At 43.2% G+C, this 17,738-nt stretch overlaps 1 protein-coding gene across 1 annotated transcript in view; it reads left to right on the top strand.

Annotated features, from left to right (window-relative positions):
* dlgap2a (discs, large (Drosophila) homolog-associated protein 2a) overlaps window positions 1–17,738 on the top strand; it is a 179,081-nt gene that overhangs the window by 114,824 nt on the left and 46,519 nt on the right. Inside the window, exons 4-5 of the mRNA XM_030044917.1 lie at window positions 2,496–2,855; window positions 2,889–3,640. Of these exons, the coding sequence (XP_029900777.1) occupies window positions 2,496–2,855; window positions 2,889–3,640 (1,112 nt within the window). The remainder of the gene's footprint in view (window positions 1–2,495; window positions 2,856–2,888; window positions 3,641–17,738) is intronic.

Genomic DNA, 17,738 nt, shown 5'->3' with positions numbered 1-17,738 from the left:
AAAGGAACATTCACCCTCAGTCTTAATCCACTTAGACTACAGTTATTTTATGATCCTGGACTGCTTTCATGAAAGCAGAGACTCTTGTGACAAAATTAATGAAGAAGCAAATACTCAATATGTCTCGTTGGCATTGGAAGCCTGGTTTTACAGCGAACACTGTCTGATTTGTAACTGCATTGCTACAATGAAATAAAGCTCATTGGGATGTAAAACCACCCTATAAACATTTTGTGAATCCACCAATTCAATTTTCAATTAATTGCCAGTGGACTAACTCCAGATTTTGTCTCTTGATGGCAGAGATTAGAACCCTCTATCTCTGGTTTCTAGCTTTCCTAGAAGTATTCATCAATAAATCATTACACATAAAATTTTGAGAAATTAGTATAATTACTGTTAACAAATGGGTCAATCATTGATATCATTGGCAGCCTCTAACAGCCTCTCCACTGCATTCCACATTGTGTGCCACCAGGTTGGATTTTGTGGTAGTCTTCTGGATTGCTTTACAGCACAAAACTGGGAACAAGCACTGTCCTTCCGGCACAAACAAGGCTAAAGCTTTTAGTGTGTCTTGCAGTGGCAGATGGTGGAATGAGAGAAAGCCCGGTGGAAAAATCCCTTTCAACATGTTTATCCTCTTCATTAAAGCCAAACAGAAAACAAATGTATGCAAGGCAGTGCCAGGAAGGGGGAGTGAGGACAAGTGGCAGCATCCTCTTCACCACAGGAAACCACACCAGCACTAACAACAACGCTGATGTGAGAAAGAGGCTACCAGTTGTGTCAATTACAGACTCATTTGTTTGTTGTAATTAAGCCCTGATATTTGGCAAGGATATATTATTTATGAGTATATTGATTTATGTTGTTTATACTGTAGCACCTTAAACTGTCCTAGTTTGGAGTGAATTCTGTTTCAGGATGAAGTTTCTCTTGAAAACTCAGACTAACAACAGAACACAGTGGCTGGGCCGGTGAGGCCTGCATAGAAAAGTGTGTTTTTAATCACAAAACACATCAGCTCATTTACCTGCACCTGATGGTACCAAGTTGTAATTGACTGATAGTGATGTAACTGATCTTTACCTGAACATCAGTTGTCATGATAATCATTTTTAAGAGGGTGCAACTATATTTGAAACTTCGGTAACAAACCCTGATGTATCACAGCATACTCTGTCTGTCTCCCTGTCTCTCTGTCTGTCTGTCTGTCTCTCTCTCCACCACTGTGATAGCTCATAAAAACTCTCCTTCACTTCACAGTGTCACAGGGTTACAGTGGGAGTGAAAGTGCAGGGATTTATGAGGTGTGCAGTTGGAAACCAGGAGAAATTTAGATGTGGTTATTCCTTGTTTGTTTGTTTGCATCTCATGCTTTTACCGTCTCTTGATAAGTGCAAAATATGACTTACACATCAGTTTCTATCACCGTGCAGTTAATTGGTAACTAAATTAAGAGGGTAGTTAAAAGGAGTTATCATTTTCAACAATAAAATATAAACTCATAGACTTATGATTGAGAACATTTTTCACCTCATTGTAATATTTCTTGAATCATATATTGTATCAATGGCAAGGTGAAGCCTTGTAAACTAAATAATATCAATATAAAGTCATTTAGATTCCACATTTTGCAAAACAGAGTCACAGTAGGACAGAGGATTGAGTTTATCATTCAGCATTGCACTGTGCATACTGTAACATGTGGAATATTAACATTACCCCCATTGTCCTGACATGATTCAAGGGGAGGGCATTGCAATTATAGTGGGGGCAGTGGGTGGTGTGGCAGCAAGATAAAGTAAACCTATCCTCTGATTAAGTTAAATACACTGGAATAGAGGGCTGGGACGTCTGCCCTTGGTGACCGATCACACAGAATTGGGTTTTAATCTGAGAGTATGTGACCAAAGGGGAGAAAGAGGGAGGGAGGGAGCGTTCGATCCACGCCTCCCAAGGACGCCTATCCAGCCAGACGCCTCGTAGCGCTCTCCTCAGGGCTTTGACGGATGACACTAGTGCTGCAGAGTGATAGGCTATTATTTCACTTTGCATTGGATAAATGGCATTGCAGGTTCCTACCTGTCGCCTCCCCTTCTCTCTCTTTCTTTCATCCTCTCTGTCTCCCCGTCTCTTGAGCAGTATGCCATCACAGATTTGGATAGAGAGAGAGAAAAAAAATAACAGCCGAGATTTTGTCTGTGCCATTTGCGACTTCACGTTCTCATTTCTGTTATGGTACTTTTTTTGGTTTCTTTGGTGGTCGCAATTGGTGTGGAGAATGACAGTGAGGTGGATAATGACCAAAATGTTTGGGAGTGTCATGTCATTCGGTACTAGCCTTTTTCCTGTGATCATTAAGCATGAAATGCATTTCTTTTTCTGGGGAAATGATTTTTTTTTTCACCATGGATGTGATTTAATACTCTCTCTCTCCCTTTCTCTCTTCCTCTCTCTCTCTTTCTCTGCTGCTCTGTCCTCATCTGCAGACCAGCAGTATTCATGGTCGCCCTCGCAGTACTTCGATGAGGACAGCTACTCCCCTCCACCCAGAAACATGAAGGGTCTTTCTGGCCGCCCCACCCAGCTCCAACTCACCTCTCCCACCTCAGCCCACACCTGCGGCCTGGCCGACTGCGATCACTCCCTAGACCACCACCTCCACCATGGGGACTCACGGCCCCCCTCCTACCTCCTCAGCCCCACTGAGAGCTGCCCTCTTGAGGGTCATCACCGCTGCTCCCCACGGAGCTCCATCCACTCTGAGTGCATGGTGATGCCTGTGTCTATGTCCACCACTGACCACTCCGTCTCTAGCAGCACTTTTCCCCGCATGCACTATGGCAGCAGTTCGCGGGACAGCGGAGGCAACACCTCTGGAGGCAGGGACTCCCGAGACGACGGTGGCTCATCGTCACACGGCGGCAGTGGCAAAATGAACAGAATCCCAGCCAATCTCCTGGACCAATTTGAGAAGCAGATGCCTCTGCACCGTGACGGCTTCCACACACTGCAGTACCAACGCACTTCCACCACCACCACCACCACGGAGCAACGCAATGAAAGCCCCGGGCGAATACGCCACCTAGTCCACTCGGTGCAGAAGCTCTTCACTAAGTCCCACTCTCTAGAGGGATCCTCCAAGATGAATGGTACCAAAGGTGACTCGCACCGGGATGGCTCACACCACCACCATCACCACCACCACAGCCACCATAAACACAGCAAACGCAGCAAGAGCAAAGAACGCAAAGCTGATGGCAGCGGCAAGCAGCGCTCGGGAGGGTGGTGGAGCTCGGACGACAACCTGGACAGTGACAGCACGTACCGCACGCCGAGCGTCATGTCACGACACCCGGTAGATCACATCAGCCACTGCTACCCTGACTCAGTGCACGGGCACCTGCCAGGGGACCTGTCACTGAAGACCTCCAAGAGCAACAATGACGTCAAGTGCTCGGCCTGCGAGAGCATAAGCATGGCGCCGGAGGGCAAGTTCATGAAAAGGAGCTCCTGGTCCACATTGACAGTCAGCCAAGCCAAGGAGGCCTACAGGAAATCTTCACTCAACCTGGAGAAACCGATGACGCCCACTGATCTCAAGCCCAACCTCAGACCCTGCCACTATCTACAGGTGAGATGGCCTCCAAACGTGCTGCTGAGAGCTCTGTGCGTGCAGGTTTTTCATTCCTTTCATTCATTTATTGGGTGAGCTTACCAGTAAAATTATGAATGTTATGTTATGTTTTGAATTTTGGTTCAAGTGAAAACTATATATAAAACACTTGATGGTACATGATTTTGTTGGTCTGGATGCATTAATCCATGGATGGATGAATGGATTGGTGATGTCTGCTTAGAATGCTGGGTCAAGGTTGGGTAGTGCTTTGGAAAGGACAGATGTAACTCACAATATTGAAGGAGTAAAGCTGTGGGAAATCCATTTTATTTCTCAGACCCTGTTCACATACTTGGTTTTAACATACGTCTCGGGTGATCCAATCACAAGTGGACAGCTCTAAGTACAGTTGTAAACAGAATGCAGTGCATCTTGGAGACGTATTGTAATCATACTGTGATCTGATCGCCACCCACCTTCAAAGGTGGTCAGGGATTGGAGCACATAGAGTGAGTGAGTACTACTGTGTCCCAATCCAAAGCCAGCAACAAAAGAAGGCACATTTGAAAGAGCAGACAGTTGGCATGAAAGTTACACTTGAATGGAGTTTGTTTTTGCAGTGAGATAGCAGCAGTGTTGTTGTGTAATTCAGATAATAGAGAGTGTGGGACCAACTGCTTCCTTAATGGGCCAGAGACAGGGAAATGGATGGGTAAGGAATGTTGGGAAGATACTGAAAACATGGAATATAGATTTGAGGATGAAGAAGGGATAGGATGAGAGTTGAAGAGAGGAATCAAAGTAAGAAAAGAAAGTAAAGAAGTAATGCTGATGGATCTGATCATAAGTGGTCACTAGAGACACATTTGAGAAACTTGATAATGTGTACAGTATACAGTATGTGTGAACAGCAATCTGTCTCGGTTTTCCATTTGTAATCAGAGCACCCATCAAGCCTGAACAGGGCTTGTCACTGCAGACATTGACTGATTACACATCTCATTGTAAAATTCTTAAAAAAAAAAAAAAAAAAGTCGGAGCAGCTCATTGACAAACATCAGTCCTAATACTCCAGCCTGCATCACACAATATGTAGCAGTCTCTTTCTGTAGGCAACAACACTCAGTAGACAACAAAGGAAAGCTGCTCATCTCACCTGGACTTCTGATTGACCTAAAAGACAGTTTGTGCCCGCCCTGGATATTACACTGTGAAGCTGTCATATAGCCCAGCATGTGGCCACCAGTGGAAGGGACAAGCACAGCAGGAACAATAAATTAACTCCATCAGTGACTCCATCAATGACCTGAACTGAGGGAGGCAGGGGGAATTGGCAAGGTGAAGAAGAGACCGGAGATCAATGCTCATTTTCAGCTTGTTGTTGGGTTGCGTCTCTCATAGGTGTCAGCTTGGAAATCGGCAGCACTCAGGCCCGTGATTGGCTCTGTAGGAGACCCCATAGCACCGCAGGGATCAATTCAGAGTGAATCAGCACTTTTCATGTACAGAGAATGTCTCAGGGGTTTTGTATGCACGCTGGAACGTATATGATAATATGAAAGAAAAGCATTCTCATATCCTGAACTGCATACGCAACCAGGAAAAATGGATTCTGTAACAATAACCGCTCAATATACAACAGTGTGATATCTGATAGCATCGTGTATGTACAGCCAGAAGCCAAAATAAAGCAGGTACTTGAGCACGTAGGGAAAGAGGCCTCGGAGACTCAGTGCTCTAAGCAGAGTGTGTTGTATGGATTAGAGGCTGTTGTAAATGGAAAGCCGATACATTATTCAGACCAGCGAGTGGAGTTAAAGAAACTACTCTATTTAAGTGGATGTCAAAGAAAACAGAGGCCAAGTTTTGACTCATTTTGAGTACCATATTTTAAACAAGCGTGATCGTGATTTTGAACTAGATAAGCACTCACCCACTCATTTTTCTACAATCCCACTAAGTGCACTAATCTTTTAACTAGACAGCTGCGGACTTCACTACTTGCCTCCCTGCTGTTTGGTCATTCAGTTGAGGTAGAATCTGAGTCGCGGCACCATAAACACTTCTAAAAATATCCTCCTCTCCTGCTTCCTGCCGCAGGGCTATATTTAGCCTAGCCTTATCAATCCAATCCGCGCAGGGTGACGCATCCTCCCTCCCGAAGGGGGAAATCAGTGCCCTCTCTGACAGTCAGAAGATGCATCAAGGGAGAGAGAAAGTTGGAGACACCATCACAGTCTGTACCTCTGTGGATTCTTCCACACAGCCACTCCAGGAAGCAGAGGGGAGGCAACAGTGAAAGGGAAAGCTGTTTTTGCTCCCCACGGCTACTACTACTGCTCGTCAACAGGAGCAGTGAGGCAGACAGACACAGCCAATAGATAGGAATGATGCTCCACACACTGAGGGGTCACATTGAGAAGTTTTCACTTCCTGTTGCTCCTGAATTGGCATCACCTGTGACTGACTACACTGTAACAATATAAAATGTATCCAGGGATTGTGCCCGTATGTTTGTCTGTGTGTGTGTGTGTACGCTTGAAACTGTGTTTTAAATTTTGGTATGTGGGTGTGTTTTGCTGTTTTTTCACACACCAGATGGTTTGATGATGTGCAAGTCACCTTGTTTGCGTCCTTGGTTGACAACACAGAGAATGCAAACTTTTGAAATGTTGCAAAATTACAAGACAGCAAACGCAGAGGTTAGTGAAACATTACTGACTGAAGGCAGTGGTGCAGTAAGGATCATTTACATGGGCTGTCCGGAGGGTCCTAATATCATCAACACAGCAGTGCAACTATAATGCAGAATATAATTGTTATTCAGATAAATACTGGGAAAACCTTTTGCTGAACCACACTCTTCCTAACCACTGGGACATGTGATTTTTTTTTACTGTACACTTGTGTGTCGTCATATCTATAGAATCACAAAACAGGCAGTGAGTAGAAATATTAATTCTTGTCAAGCCATCTATACACATCCATCCATCCATCATTAAAATCTTTAACATCAGCCTGAACAATCAGTCATGCTTCATTTCAAATCATTGTCCATCTGCTGTACAGCTTCAAACACAGTCACATTTCTCCCTTTAAATTCCCTCAAGGCAATAAAACAGGAAAGGCTAACAGTATTCATGTTTGTGCTCTGTTGGAGCAGAAACATGCGAACCTCATTTTCAATCTTTTTCCTAGTTGTCATTTGGGCCAACAGTGTTTTATATATATGTCTTCGATGTACATCAAAGTCATGTGTGTTAGGTTAACGCTCCTGTCTGTGCCCTTGACCAGGTCGCTGGCTGTAGAGCAGGAGCTAGACGCCAGGCACCACACTGTGGCAGCCTAATTGCTCCTAGTATCTAGGATGGGTCAAATGCAGAGGACGAATTTCCCCACGTGGATCAATGGAATTTAAACTTAAGTCGGGCTGCACGATATGGACAAAATAAAATCTCACAATATATTTCACTGAATACCTCTATCAATATTGTGAAGATACTGTAGGGATGACTGTTGCTTTCATAAGGTATTTACACACAAGAGATTTTAGTTATATGGAACAAACACATAGAGGAAACAATTAGTGCCTCTTTAAAACTTTAAAACCAGGAAAAGACTAGACTTTTGCTATTACCTGATATTACGAAATCCCAAATCTCAGACATTAACTAGTCTTGTTGTGATACTGATAAAATATCAATATACTGCCAACCCCAAACTCAACTTAACTGAACTTAAAAGAATAATTCACACTGGATAGATGGTCTTTTCATAAAACTGGGTTGTCTGTGCAGTGGAGAGGTGCAAATATTTTGATACTAAATGACCAGAGAAAACAGAGAAACAGGACTGTGGTATTCCCTATAAGCCTATAAGGAAAGGAAACAGAAAAATTATCTCCTACTTCTTCCAACATGACTTGAATGTTGTAGAATACTGACAGGAAGCAAAGTATGTATAAGCAACACTAAAAGTGTGAAATGGGCTATTATGACCGACATGTCATAATAATTGTTCATTTGTAGTTAAAGATAGATAGATGTGGTGTAAAGATAAAAGTAACTGTAGAGTGATTGTTGATGTGATTTGATCACTTTTCGAGATTGCAGATTGGACCTGTGTACGTGTATTGGATACCAGCAGCCCTTGCAACATGGAGGTATGAAAACTCAGAGAAGTAAATCTCATGATCGGTAAAAGCTAGGAAAAGAAGGCCAAAGATGAAAATAGTAGATATTACCCTGTATGCTGAGGGAACATCAGTGTGTAAATGAGAGAGAAATAGCCAGTGATGTGAAGAAAATTTGGGTGGCTTGCAGGGTGGCCAATCAAATGTCAAGGATATTACTTTTGGGGCATTGCAAAGCAGGGAGAGACAGGAAAGAATTGGGGAAGTTAAGAGGTGACATCATGCATCACAGACCTCAGGCTGAATCTGAACCCAGCACGTCGCAGTTAAATGGCATGTGCCTTAGCCAATTGAGTGACCAGGACACCATGTGTGTATGCATGCTCACTGAGCTCACTGAGTGTGTGTGTATGTGTGTGTATGCTTGAGTGCATGTGCAGTGTGTGTGTGTGTGTGTGTGTGTGTGTGTGTCTGTGTGTGTGTGTCTGTGTGTCTGTGGGTGGGCAAGTATATGTTTGAGAGATCAATTAGCTGGGCGTTAGGAAAGACAGAGATGAAGTAACATTAGCTGCTCTTGCTCTGAAATGACAAATGTTGGGGAATCAGGCCTGGCATCAGCTATTGCTCTCTGTCTTCCTGTCTCCGGGTAAGTCGTTTCACAAATTAGCCCCAATTAGCCGTTCCCAAAACACAGGCACACACACACACACACACACACACACACACACACACACACACACACACACACACACACATATACACACACGCAGTTTCCAGGTTCTTGTTATCCCCTCATGAGTTTGACAGCAAGCTTGATATAAATGAAAAGAGGTGATGGTGGCAAAGCATTAATCTACTGGATGTGACACGCTCACCTGCCCAAATTTCAGGCGACATATGGGTGTGTGCGCCTGCATCGCTCTCCTTCTCCCTCTCACGCACTCATTTCTCTCAGTCACTTCTCATGTGTTATACTTTAGAATTAGAGATCTAAGTAAAGCTGGACTGCAGTAAGAGCTGTAATCCATGCCTCCTCCATCTTCCCCCTGCTCCCATCCCGCAACTTCACAGCACAATAACTTTGTCATACTGACAACTCTCAGCCCAGATTAAGTCGGGTGCTCCAGCAAACGCATCGCTGTTCTCCCCCCATAAACAGTGGTACAAAGGCAGGATTAGTCTTTGATAGTTTTGCATTGCGGAGGGATTTAATAAGCCAATTAATTGCCATGTTGGCTTGGCAAAGGTGGAGGCTTCAGAGGCAGAAAGGCTGCTGATTAAAAGACAAAGGGAAGTGCAGAGCAGCAGACAGAAAGCTGTCGCTGTGACTGAAAGCTAACAGTGCACACACCACCTACACACACATGCACACACACACGAGGAGGTGAGGACATCCCTAACAGATGACCATATACACCATATAAAGACATATTATCCCAAGGACCAACACTTAACAAGACCTTGTCCCAGGAGCCCCCTACTTAGATAACTATTTGTAGCTAGATGTTATTTTAACAGATAATTGCCTATAGGTGTACAAAATACAGCTAAATTCAAGCATTTGATCATTGTGGAATATTTCTGAAATGCTGATGAGATTTAGTTCATGGCCCCTCTTTTTGAAGCACTCGAGTTACACACAAAACTATCTACACCTTAACTTCTCTCTTGTCACTTTTTAATGTTTTCCATAATCACTTCTTTTTTTAGACGTTACACCTGAAGATGATCTGAGCCAGTGCATTCAAAAAGGTTAATAGCTAGTGGGCAGTAATTTCAGAGCCAGACAAGGCTCGGCATACATCAGACAAGTAGCAACTGGTGACCATGAGACAGAGGTTTTTCAACAGGATCATGGAAATAAAACACTCTTTCTCTTTGAATATCTTTTGCCATATATTGCTGGACACTGATGACATTATGACATTTTTACAGAAAAAAATCCTGTAACTTAATGTTAAAAAGAGTAGATAACAAATATTTGATTAAGTAACACACTATATTCATTATTTAAATAAATGGCAGCAGCCTGTCCTTCAGCTTTCCTTAGCTGGCTGTCCTTCAACCAGAGAACCCAGGTGCAGGCCTCCATGTCGGCAAGCATCTGCTCTGCTCAAGTGTCCTTGAGCAACAGACTAAACCTTTAGCAGCAGCGAACAGGATTTCCCTACGGAGATCCAAACTGTCACATTGCTATTGTTCGTCCATCCATCCACCATGTGCAATATCTCAGACACCACTGATCGGAGCACGACACAACTTTGGGGAATAACACATCTTACCATTTTGTTGTGGCATTTTAAAAATTACACCGTTAAGCTCAAAAGGGGGGCACAACTTTTGTGGAAGATGTTATGTGCACTGCTGTCTTGTTATTATTAGAACTGTAATGTTATAGGGAAAGTCTTGAAATAAGACCCTTCATGGTTTGGGAATTGATTCAAGAACAGGTCAGCAAGACATAAAAATTCTTTTGTAAACCAGACAATTGTTTATGGCAAGTCAGATCAAGTCAAATCAAGTTGGATGCTCACCTCATATTTAGCCTATGCATCATATGAAAATATCACAAATGTATTGCACCGTACTGTGTGAATGAGGCATAATGTTTACACAATCATTGACTCAACTGTTGCATTTCATACTTTGCTAGTGCTCTCCTGGCAAACCCAAATAAATGCCATTATCCTACAGTATACTGTTAATCTGAATGCATTGATTAAATAGTCGTGTTTTTTCTCTCGAGTTTATGCAAGTATATGCAATAAATTCTTCTCTGCTGTACTCCTGCCTTAATGGATGGGCCAACCACACAACAGTTGATGGTTGTATTTGCAGTGTTAACAGCAAGTCCGAGGAGGCTGGAATTACATGGTGGTTTCCAAACATGGCTGCCAAGGGGGGTTTACGATGCTTCTGCAGTGCCCATACCCATATGTTCACATATCATATCAGTATCTGCAGGCATATTGTTGGCATTATTGACTGCCAGGCTCCAGCATAGCAGCTAAAGACAGCATCCTTAACAAACCTTTGTTGTGCCAAAATAAGTATCAGCTAAAAGTGTGTTTTCTTCACTGTTTATCCCCCTTTTATCCCCATTGTGTGCTATTTTTCCACTGCAAAAGGAACTTATTGTAATAGAATTGGTGGAAGTGTGTTTGGTACATAATAAGTAGACTGCAGAATCATTTGACACTTTTAGACAATAAAAATGTAAACATGTGATCTTTGTCCACTGTAAGGCAGCCTTGGAGGTCACTTTTGATAGGCTACTTTGGTTCTTTGTATCCCCCTGAAATATCTTTAAGAAGTTGTTTTTACTGTCAGAAACTGTGCCCAATTTTGTTTCCCCTTAAAAATTTGCTAGTGCTGTCTTCACCCAATTTCATTCCAGCCAAAAAAAGACAAAATCGTTTAAGTTTTTGTGGGTTATTTTCCTGTCACTAGCATTTGAAACTGTGAAACAACATTTTAAAAACATTTCACAGAACAATGAAAGTAGGTAATAATATACCTAGTCACCTCACCAATCAGAGATCACATCTGTATGTTTTTATTATCTCAAACCACAGGCATCTATTGATTCTACAAGGACGTTGATAGACTATACTTTAGTCTGTTTGTCATTTACCAAAAAGATTCTTCTTGCAGTGCAACAACACAGACTGATAACAAAGCAAGGGCACGTGATGTCGGGAATAATGTTGATTTGACAAAATACAAGTAAAGTTGACCTGTTTTGAAAACACACAAACAAACAAATAAATAAACAAATCTTGTAGGGATCCATTTGTCCAGTTCAAACAATCCTTTCTTCATATCTGCCCTTCAGTAAATCCACTAAATTATCCTGCTGCTGAACTTAGCAAACTTTATAGTACCATATCAGCTGCAGTGATGCCAAAATGCAAACATCGTTGTGGCATCTCCTGGGGTGACAGAGCAGGTCAAGAGGACAACCTCAGAACCTGGGTGAGCTCCACGAGGCCAGAGAGGCCCTGACTGATCAGCACCACAGACAGCACCCCACAAGGAAAACAGCTCAAGTGTGCTCAATGCAGTCTTCCATCTCAGGTCCTGTAGCCCTTTGGATCATGGGCCTGGCCAGACTTTGATCTGTCTTCAATTGTAGGAATGTGGAAAGGCATGCCAACCCTTCTTTGGTCTGGCACTAAACTTTGACCACAGGGGAACCCTGTGGTCAAAGGGAGGAGCAAGCAGTTTTGTCGATCTTGATTGCTGAAGCATTAATGTGATGGCACATGTGCAAACCTACCTATCAAAGGGCTACAACAAAACAACGCCGTGAAACACAGCCAGCACCCACCAACAAACTGTGAAAGCCAATGACAAAACAATGGAAAGGCAAGTTGGACAGATGAAGAGGTGCAGGCCTTTATCAGTATTTGGCAGTATTTTGACTACAAAAAAAGCAATGAGTGGTTCATCATACAGTGGGAGCAAAAATAAAAGCCAATCCCAAAACTTCATGGGTTATGAAAAGTCTTAGGGCATGGAAAGTTCCAGGTTACCCTTGGGAGTTGAGGACTATTAGAGACAATTATCAAGGCCACTTCACTAGCTGCTGCTAGAGTGCCATAGACATCATCCCTGGCACAAGATAGTGGCCTCCCCACTATCTCCTTGGTGGTGAATAAGGACTTTGCAGTCCACTTAAGTGGCCCAGCCATCAGCAATAAGGAGACAAATAACCAGACATACAGAGACTCAGTCCTGGACTCAGCTGCTCTATTTTCCTTTTTGGTCCTTGCAAGCAGCAGTAAGTCCCTCCCAACTCTGGTTTTACACAAGATCTGTGGAACCTGTTAGTGTTTTCTCCTGCGTTCTGCTGCTCTCTTACCCTCTTTTCCCCTGCTTGGGTTATCAAGAAATGTTTGTTATTCTCCAACTTGACTCTCGTTTTATTATAAACCTGTCCTCTCTTCACCCTAAATTGCCACACAATGGGTAGAAAATGTTGGTGATGATTGTCAGCTGTGCTGCATGAAGACACCTGTGTTTCAAGTGGAAATCAGTTTAACCATTTTTCCTTAACAATTACAATGAGATTGCCTATGACAGTAAGTTGTGTACAGGTATAGTTCTGTACGGGCAAACATGCACACAGGCACATAATAAAGGAAAATTCCACCTTAAGATTATTTTCCACCTCTATATATTAATCTTTTTGATATTCAATGTAATTGTAGCAGACACATGATGGACAAAGAGACATAATTCACCATATCCTGTGTTCTTGTGATGTTTAGCGTGTACGTTTTATGTTAAGTTCACTTTAAGAGTAGAGGAGATTATTGGTAAAAGGGTGATATAGTGCAGCGTCATTTTGTTGGGTGTATTGTGCTAACGCTAAAATAAATGAAACACAGGCTTATGGTGTCAAAGTGGAGTGGACGTGCTAATTGATAGGCACAGCTCGCTCCTGGATGCCACCAGTGGCAAAAGTGATCATCCCTATCTTTGGCGTGGACTTCCTGTGTGCCTATGGATTGCTGATGGATGTCAAAAAAGACTGACTGATAGATACTGTGACCCTCTGCTCACAGGCTTGTACACTTGGCGGAGCAGACTTATACTGGCTAGTTTGCTATCAGCCACAGACAAGTTTCTCTGCCTCCTCGCTGAGTTCCTGGATTTGACCTAGCCCATCTTTTCATCAATCATTTCCAAGGACAGGTTGGAACACCACATCGCCAAAATGTCCAAATAGCTCCACCACACCAACAGCCCATGAGCTTCACCTCTCCACATCACTCCCAAGCCTGGTGGCAGGAAATGGCAGGTGATGGCAGGTGGTGACGGGTGGTGCCCTTGCAGTGATCATGAATGTCTCAACAAAACATTGACACTGGACTGCTACTCAGTTCCGCACATCCAGGATTTCTCCGCACACCTGACAGGGAAGGCCATCTTTTCAAAGGTGGACCTTGACTGGGACTACCACCAAGTATCCGTTCACCTGCAGTCTCCAAAAAAGCTGTGATCGTTTGTGAGATGTTTGGCCTGTTTGAGTTCCTGTGCATGCTGTTTGGCACAGACCTTCCAGCTCCTGAGAAACTCTGTGCTTCTCAGAGACTGGTGTCCGGCAAGTTCATCTGACATGGCCGATGATGGGCTGATGCCTGTGTGGAGTTTCAGTGCACCAAAAGTGCACGGCCATGCCAAAGCCACCCTGGAGCATCGCTCAGTGCCTGAAAGGAGGTTCATCCATGTGGACTTGATGGGCCTCCTGCTCCCCTCTCATGGCTACACACACTTCTTCACCATGGTGGACAGGACAACTTGAAGCCAGAAGCCGTTCCATTGTCATCAACAAAGTCCACCGAGGTAGCATGGGTGTTCACTGGGACGTGGGTCTCCTGTTATGGCACCCATTGGGCCTCTCCTCTGACCGGGGAATGCAGTCGCAGAAAGCCTGAGGGTGAACCTCCACCACAACAGTGCTTATCACCTGCAAGGCAGCGGGTTGTGCAAGTGGTTCCTTCAGTTCAAGAAGGCCACTCTGAGGGCAAGCCTCAAGGACAGTGACAATAGTTGAGCTGACAGGATCCTGTGGGTCATGCTGGGCCTCAGGACTGCCCCCAAGAAAGGCCTCCAGTCCCCAGCCACTGAGCCAGTTTACGGCCAACTGCTGCAGGTCCCAGGAAACTTCATCCACATGGTGAACACATGATGGACAAAGGGACATAATTCACCATAACCTTTGTTCATGTAATGCTGTGGAGTGTACAGTGATGTTGGGTTACATTCACTTTAAGAGTAAAGGGGATTATGGGTAACAGGGTGATATAGTGCAGGGCCATTTTGGTGGGTATTTTGTTGCTAAAAGAAATGACACCAGGGCCCGTGGTGTCAAAGACAGAAGTTGCCTGTCCATGATTTTGACAACTTCTACACAATATTATTTTGTGATGAAGTGTTCAAATCTATCTTTTGGTTGTCAAGTCAGCACAGAACCTTTTTTGTAAATTCAGCTCTCGCCCGCCCTTGCACCCTTAAAGTTTTGTCCTGCATTCCAGCTGTTACTGAAAAGTTCTGTCCTGTATTTATTTACATCTGTGCTTAAGGCTATGGAGAAAACAACATAAATTGTAACTATGAGGCCTGTACCATTTGATAATTATCTCACCACAGTTTGTGTATAATCGGTGTTGTTCCTCCTACATAAGACCTTTCCTGCCATTATATTCTCACTTACTCAAAACCAGGAAATGCTGTACATTTATTATAGACTTGCAGGGTATCGATGTTGGTACATGGCTGGTCAATTCCACAATTGTCTCCTTCACTTTATTATTATACTGTTTTTTAATCAAAATTGTTGTGGCATCCAGTGTTCTCGTTTTTATGGAGAAAACTGTCATTGTATTAAATCAGCTAGCTAAAGGAGAGTCATTAGCTCAGAAATGACTTTTATTAAATCATAAATGATAGTGATTTAACTCATTATGTTGGGATGCTTCAACATTTGTTTTACCCTTGTGTATTAAACTTATGAATATTGTAAGTTTGCTCCTGCTTATTGCCTGTTAATTTTACAGCCGACTTACAGGAGTAAGGTGAATGGGACATGGAAATAATGGATTGAGTTTTCTGAAGAGAGACCGTTATCTGCCTTACTGTCCACATGATTAAGTGGCGTTTTCCACCAACCGTAGGGCTAAAAGTTTTAGGAGAGTCATCCCATAGCTGATTCTCAGACCACCTATTCCCACCCAAAGTACTTAGACTTAGTCCCATGCCACAATTTATGTGGAGTCCTGCAGGGCCTGTGGGATTCCTGTGGGAATACAGGCTTCATTCAACATCCTGCAGTCGATTCCCAAACCACCTGCTCCCGCCTACAGCACTATGAATTAGTCCCACACAGTAAAATATTGCATCAGGTGCCACGGTCCTGCGGGATTCCTGCAGGAAGGCAGGCCTCCACTGCCTTGTCTACTTCTGCTTCACTTAGTGATTTCTTCTGTTTCCCAGAATAACTTTGGACAGCCCCCATAGAAGGTGCATGAATTTGTTTTATTCAGCTGTGACTTTTACTTGTAGGTGGAGAGCAGTAATGATAGTGTCAGTGAGAGTGATAGTACAAGTTTCAGGCTGAGAAAAAGTAAGAGCCACAGCCCTTATTCAAATCACAACTTGTTTTGTGGCTGCATTGCACTCAGCTCTGGGCATTGGGATATGTGCCTCTTCTATGGATTTCTTTGTGTATGATTGTTGAACACCTGTGCAAAATGGTGTGTCTAGAAAGAAACCCCTGTGCTTTGACTTTGACAGGTGTCAGGATTTGACACCAAAGCTTGACGTCTGATGTTTTACATAGCTGATTTTTTTTTTCTACCAATCAAACCCCCTTGTAGCTGCACTGGAAGTATCTCAGTGTGACTTGTTAACGTTGCAAGTTATCCACATGAACAGGAAAAATGCACTACTAAGCAACAACACTGACGAAGGAGTGCAAGCTACACCATTTAACGCTTTAACAGTGTTAAAGCGTTTCATGGTGGATTTTTTTCTTTAAATGTTTTTAACTGAATCATTCACAGTGATGCCACAAAGGAGAGCCCCCTCTTACTGCTGTTTCCCCTGAGATAGCCTTACAGAGGCAACATCATTTTCATTTTGTCCTTGACAGGAAGGACACTGTCCATTCTAGCAGCAAAGGACAGGGTGACAATCGTGCCCCTGACGTTGACACAAATGGGAATTTCACAGACATCTTAGCCTTGAAGAAGCTTTTGAAGTCTGTGCATAAGGAACAGTTAAGACAGGAATACCTCCTAGGAAATCAGCCTGTGTGCATGTGTGTGTGTGTGTGTGTGTGTGTGTGTGTGTGTGTTTCTGTACTTGTGAAGACAAAATATCCTCATAAGGATAGAAAATTGTCTAAAGTGAGGACTTTTTGCTGGTCATCACATCTTTATGGGGCTGGTTTGGGATTAGAATTTGGGTTTAGGGTTAAAATTAGAATTTATTTTAGGTTTAGGTTATGGTAATGCTGGGAAATAAATTAAATTTGTCAGGTTTGTATACCCAAAAGGATATATTGGTGGGGGAAATAAAGTGTCACATTGGCTTCAGCCTCCCTAGTGGCCACAGGTTTGCTGGATGAACTCAAATTCTTCATAGCAGCGTCCAGCACATGTCACAGTTGGTTGTGTTGCCTTGTGGGAAAGCATCTTCTTTTCTGTTTGAGTGCCCCTGTTTACTTATTTACACCAACATCTGCTCGTACGGAGAGTCAGTAAATGAACAATATGAAGCCGGAGCAAGTTTTTACACATTTGAATCCGGTAACCTATTTGACTATGGTTCTATTTTGAGCAGGTTCACCTTTGTTGCAAGTGTATTACAGTGTAAGTGCTGACTGCTGTTCCCTGGGGGCTTGCTTTCAAAGGGATGTGAGGGCAAGTCCCCATGTAAACAGCCGGAGAAGTTTTGGCTTTTTATAGTTTTTATCTTGGTAAAACAGCTGACAGAGGCTACCTATGTTCCAGATTTTTAAATTGATGAGGAACTTTTTGATTTTGTGGGCCGACCTTATTTTGACTACATGAACCGGTGTACTGTGATTTGCAAATACAGCAAATGGGCAAAGATAGAGCAAGGAGAGAGAGGCAGAGGACACACAACCTTTAGCAGCAAGGCTAATGGACTAAAGACTGAACATTTTTAATCCAAAAATAGACATTTGTCTGTGTTTTTCAGCATTACTTTGCCAGTGGCTCAACTGCCCTGTATAGTTCAATTGGAACCCGAGTTTTAGCAGTAAGTGTCTCAGTACTAATGCACTCAGCAAAATTGCATTTAGGCAACGTAACTACAGCCTAACTTCAACAACTGAACTTAAAAATAACACCACAATTGTCTTTTAAGGCATTTGGGCATTAGGTTGTAAGAGTTGTAGCTATGAGTAATGGTGAGTATAGTCAAAGACTGTCACAATTTTAGTAATAC

The sequence above is a fragment of the Myripristis murdjan genome, chromosome 22 (genome assembly GCF_902150065.1).
Source record: "Myripristis murdjan chromosome 22, fMyrMur1.1, whole genome shotgun sequence".
Classification (NCBI taxonomy): domain Eukaryota; kingdom Metazoa; phylum Chordata; class Actinopteri; order Holocentriformes; family Holocentridae; genus Myripristis; species Myripristis murdjan.
The sequence above is the reverse complement of the archived record's forward strand: the minus strand, read 5'-3'. Positions and strand labels throughout refer to the sequence as shown.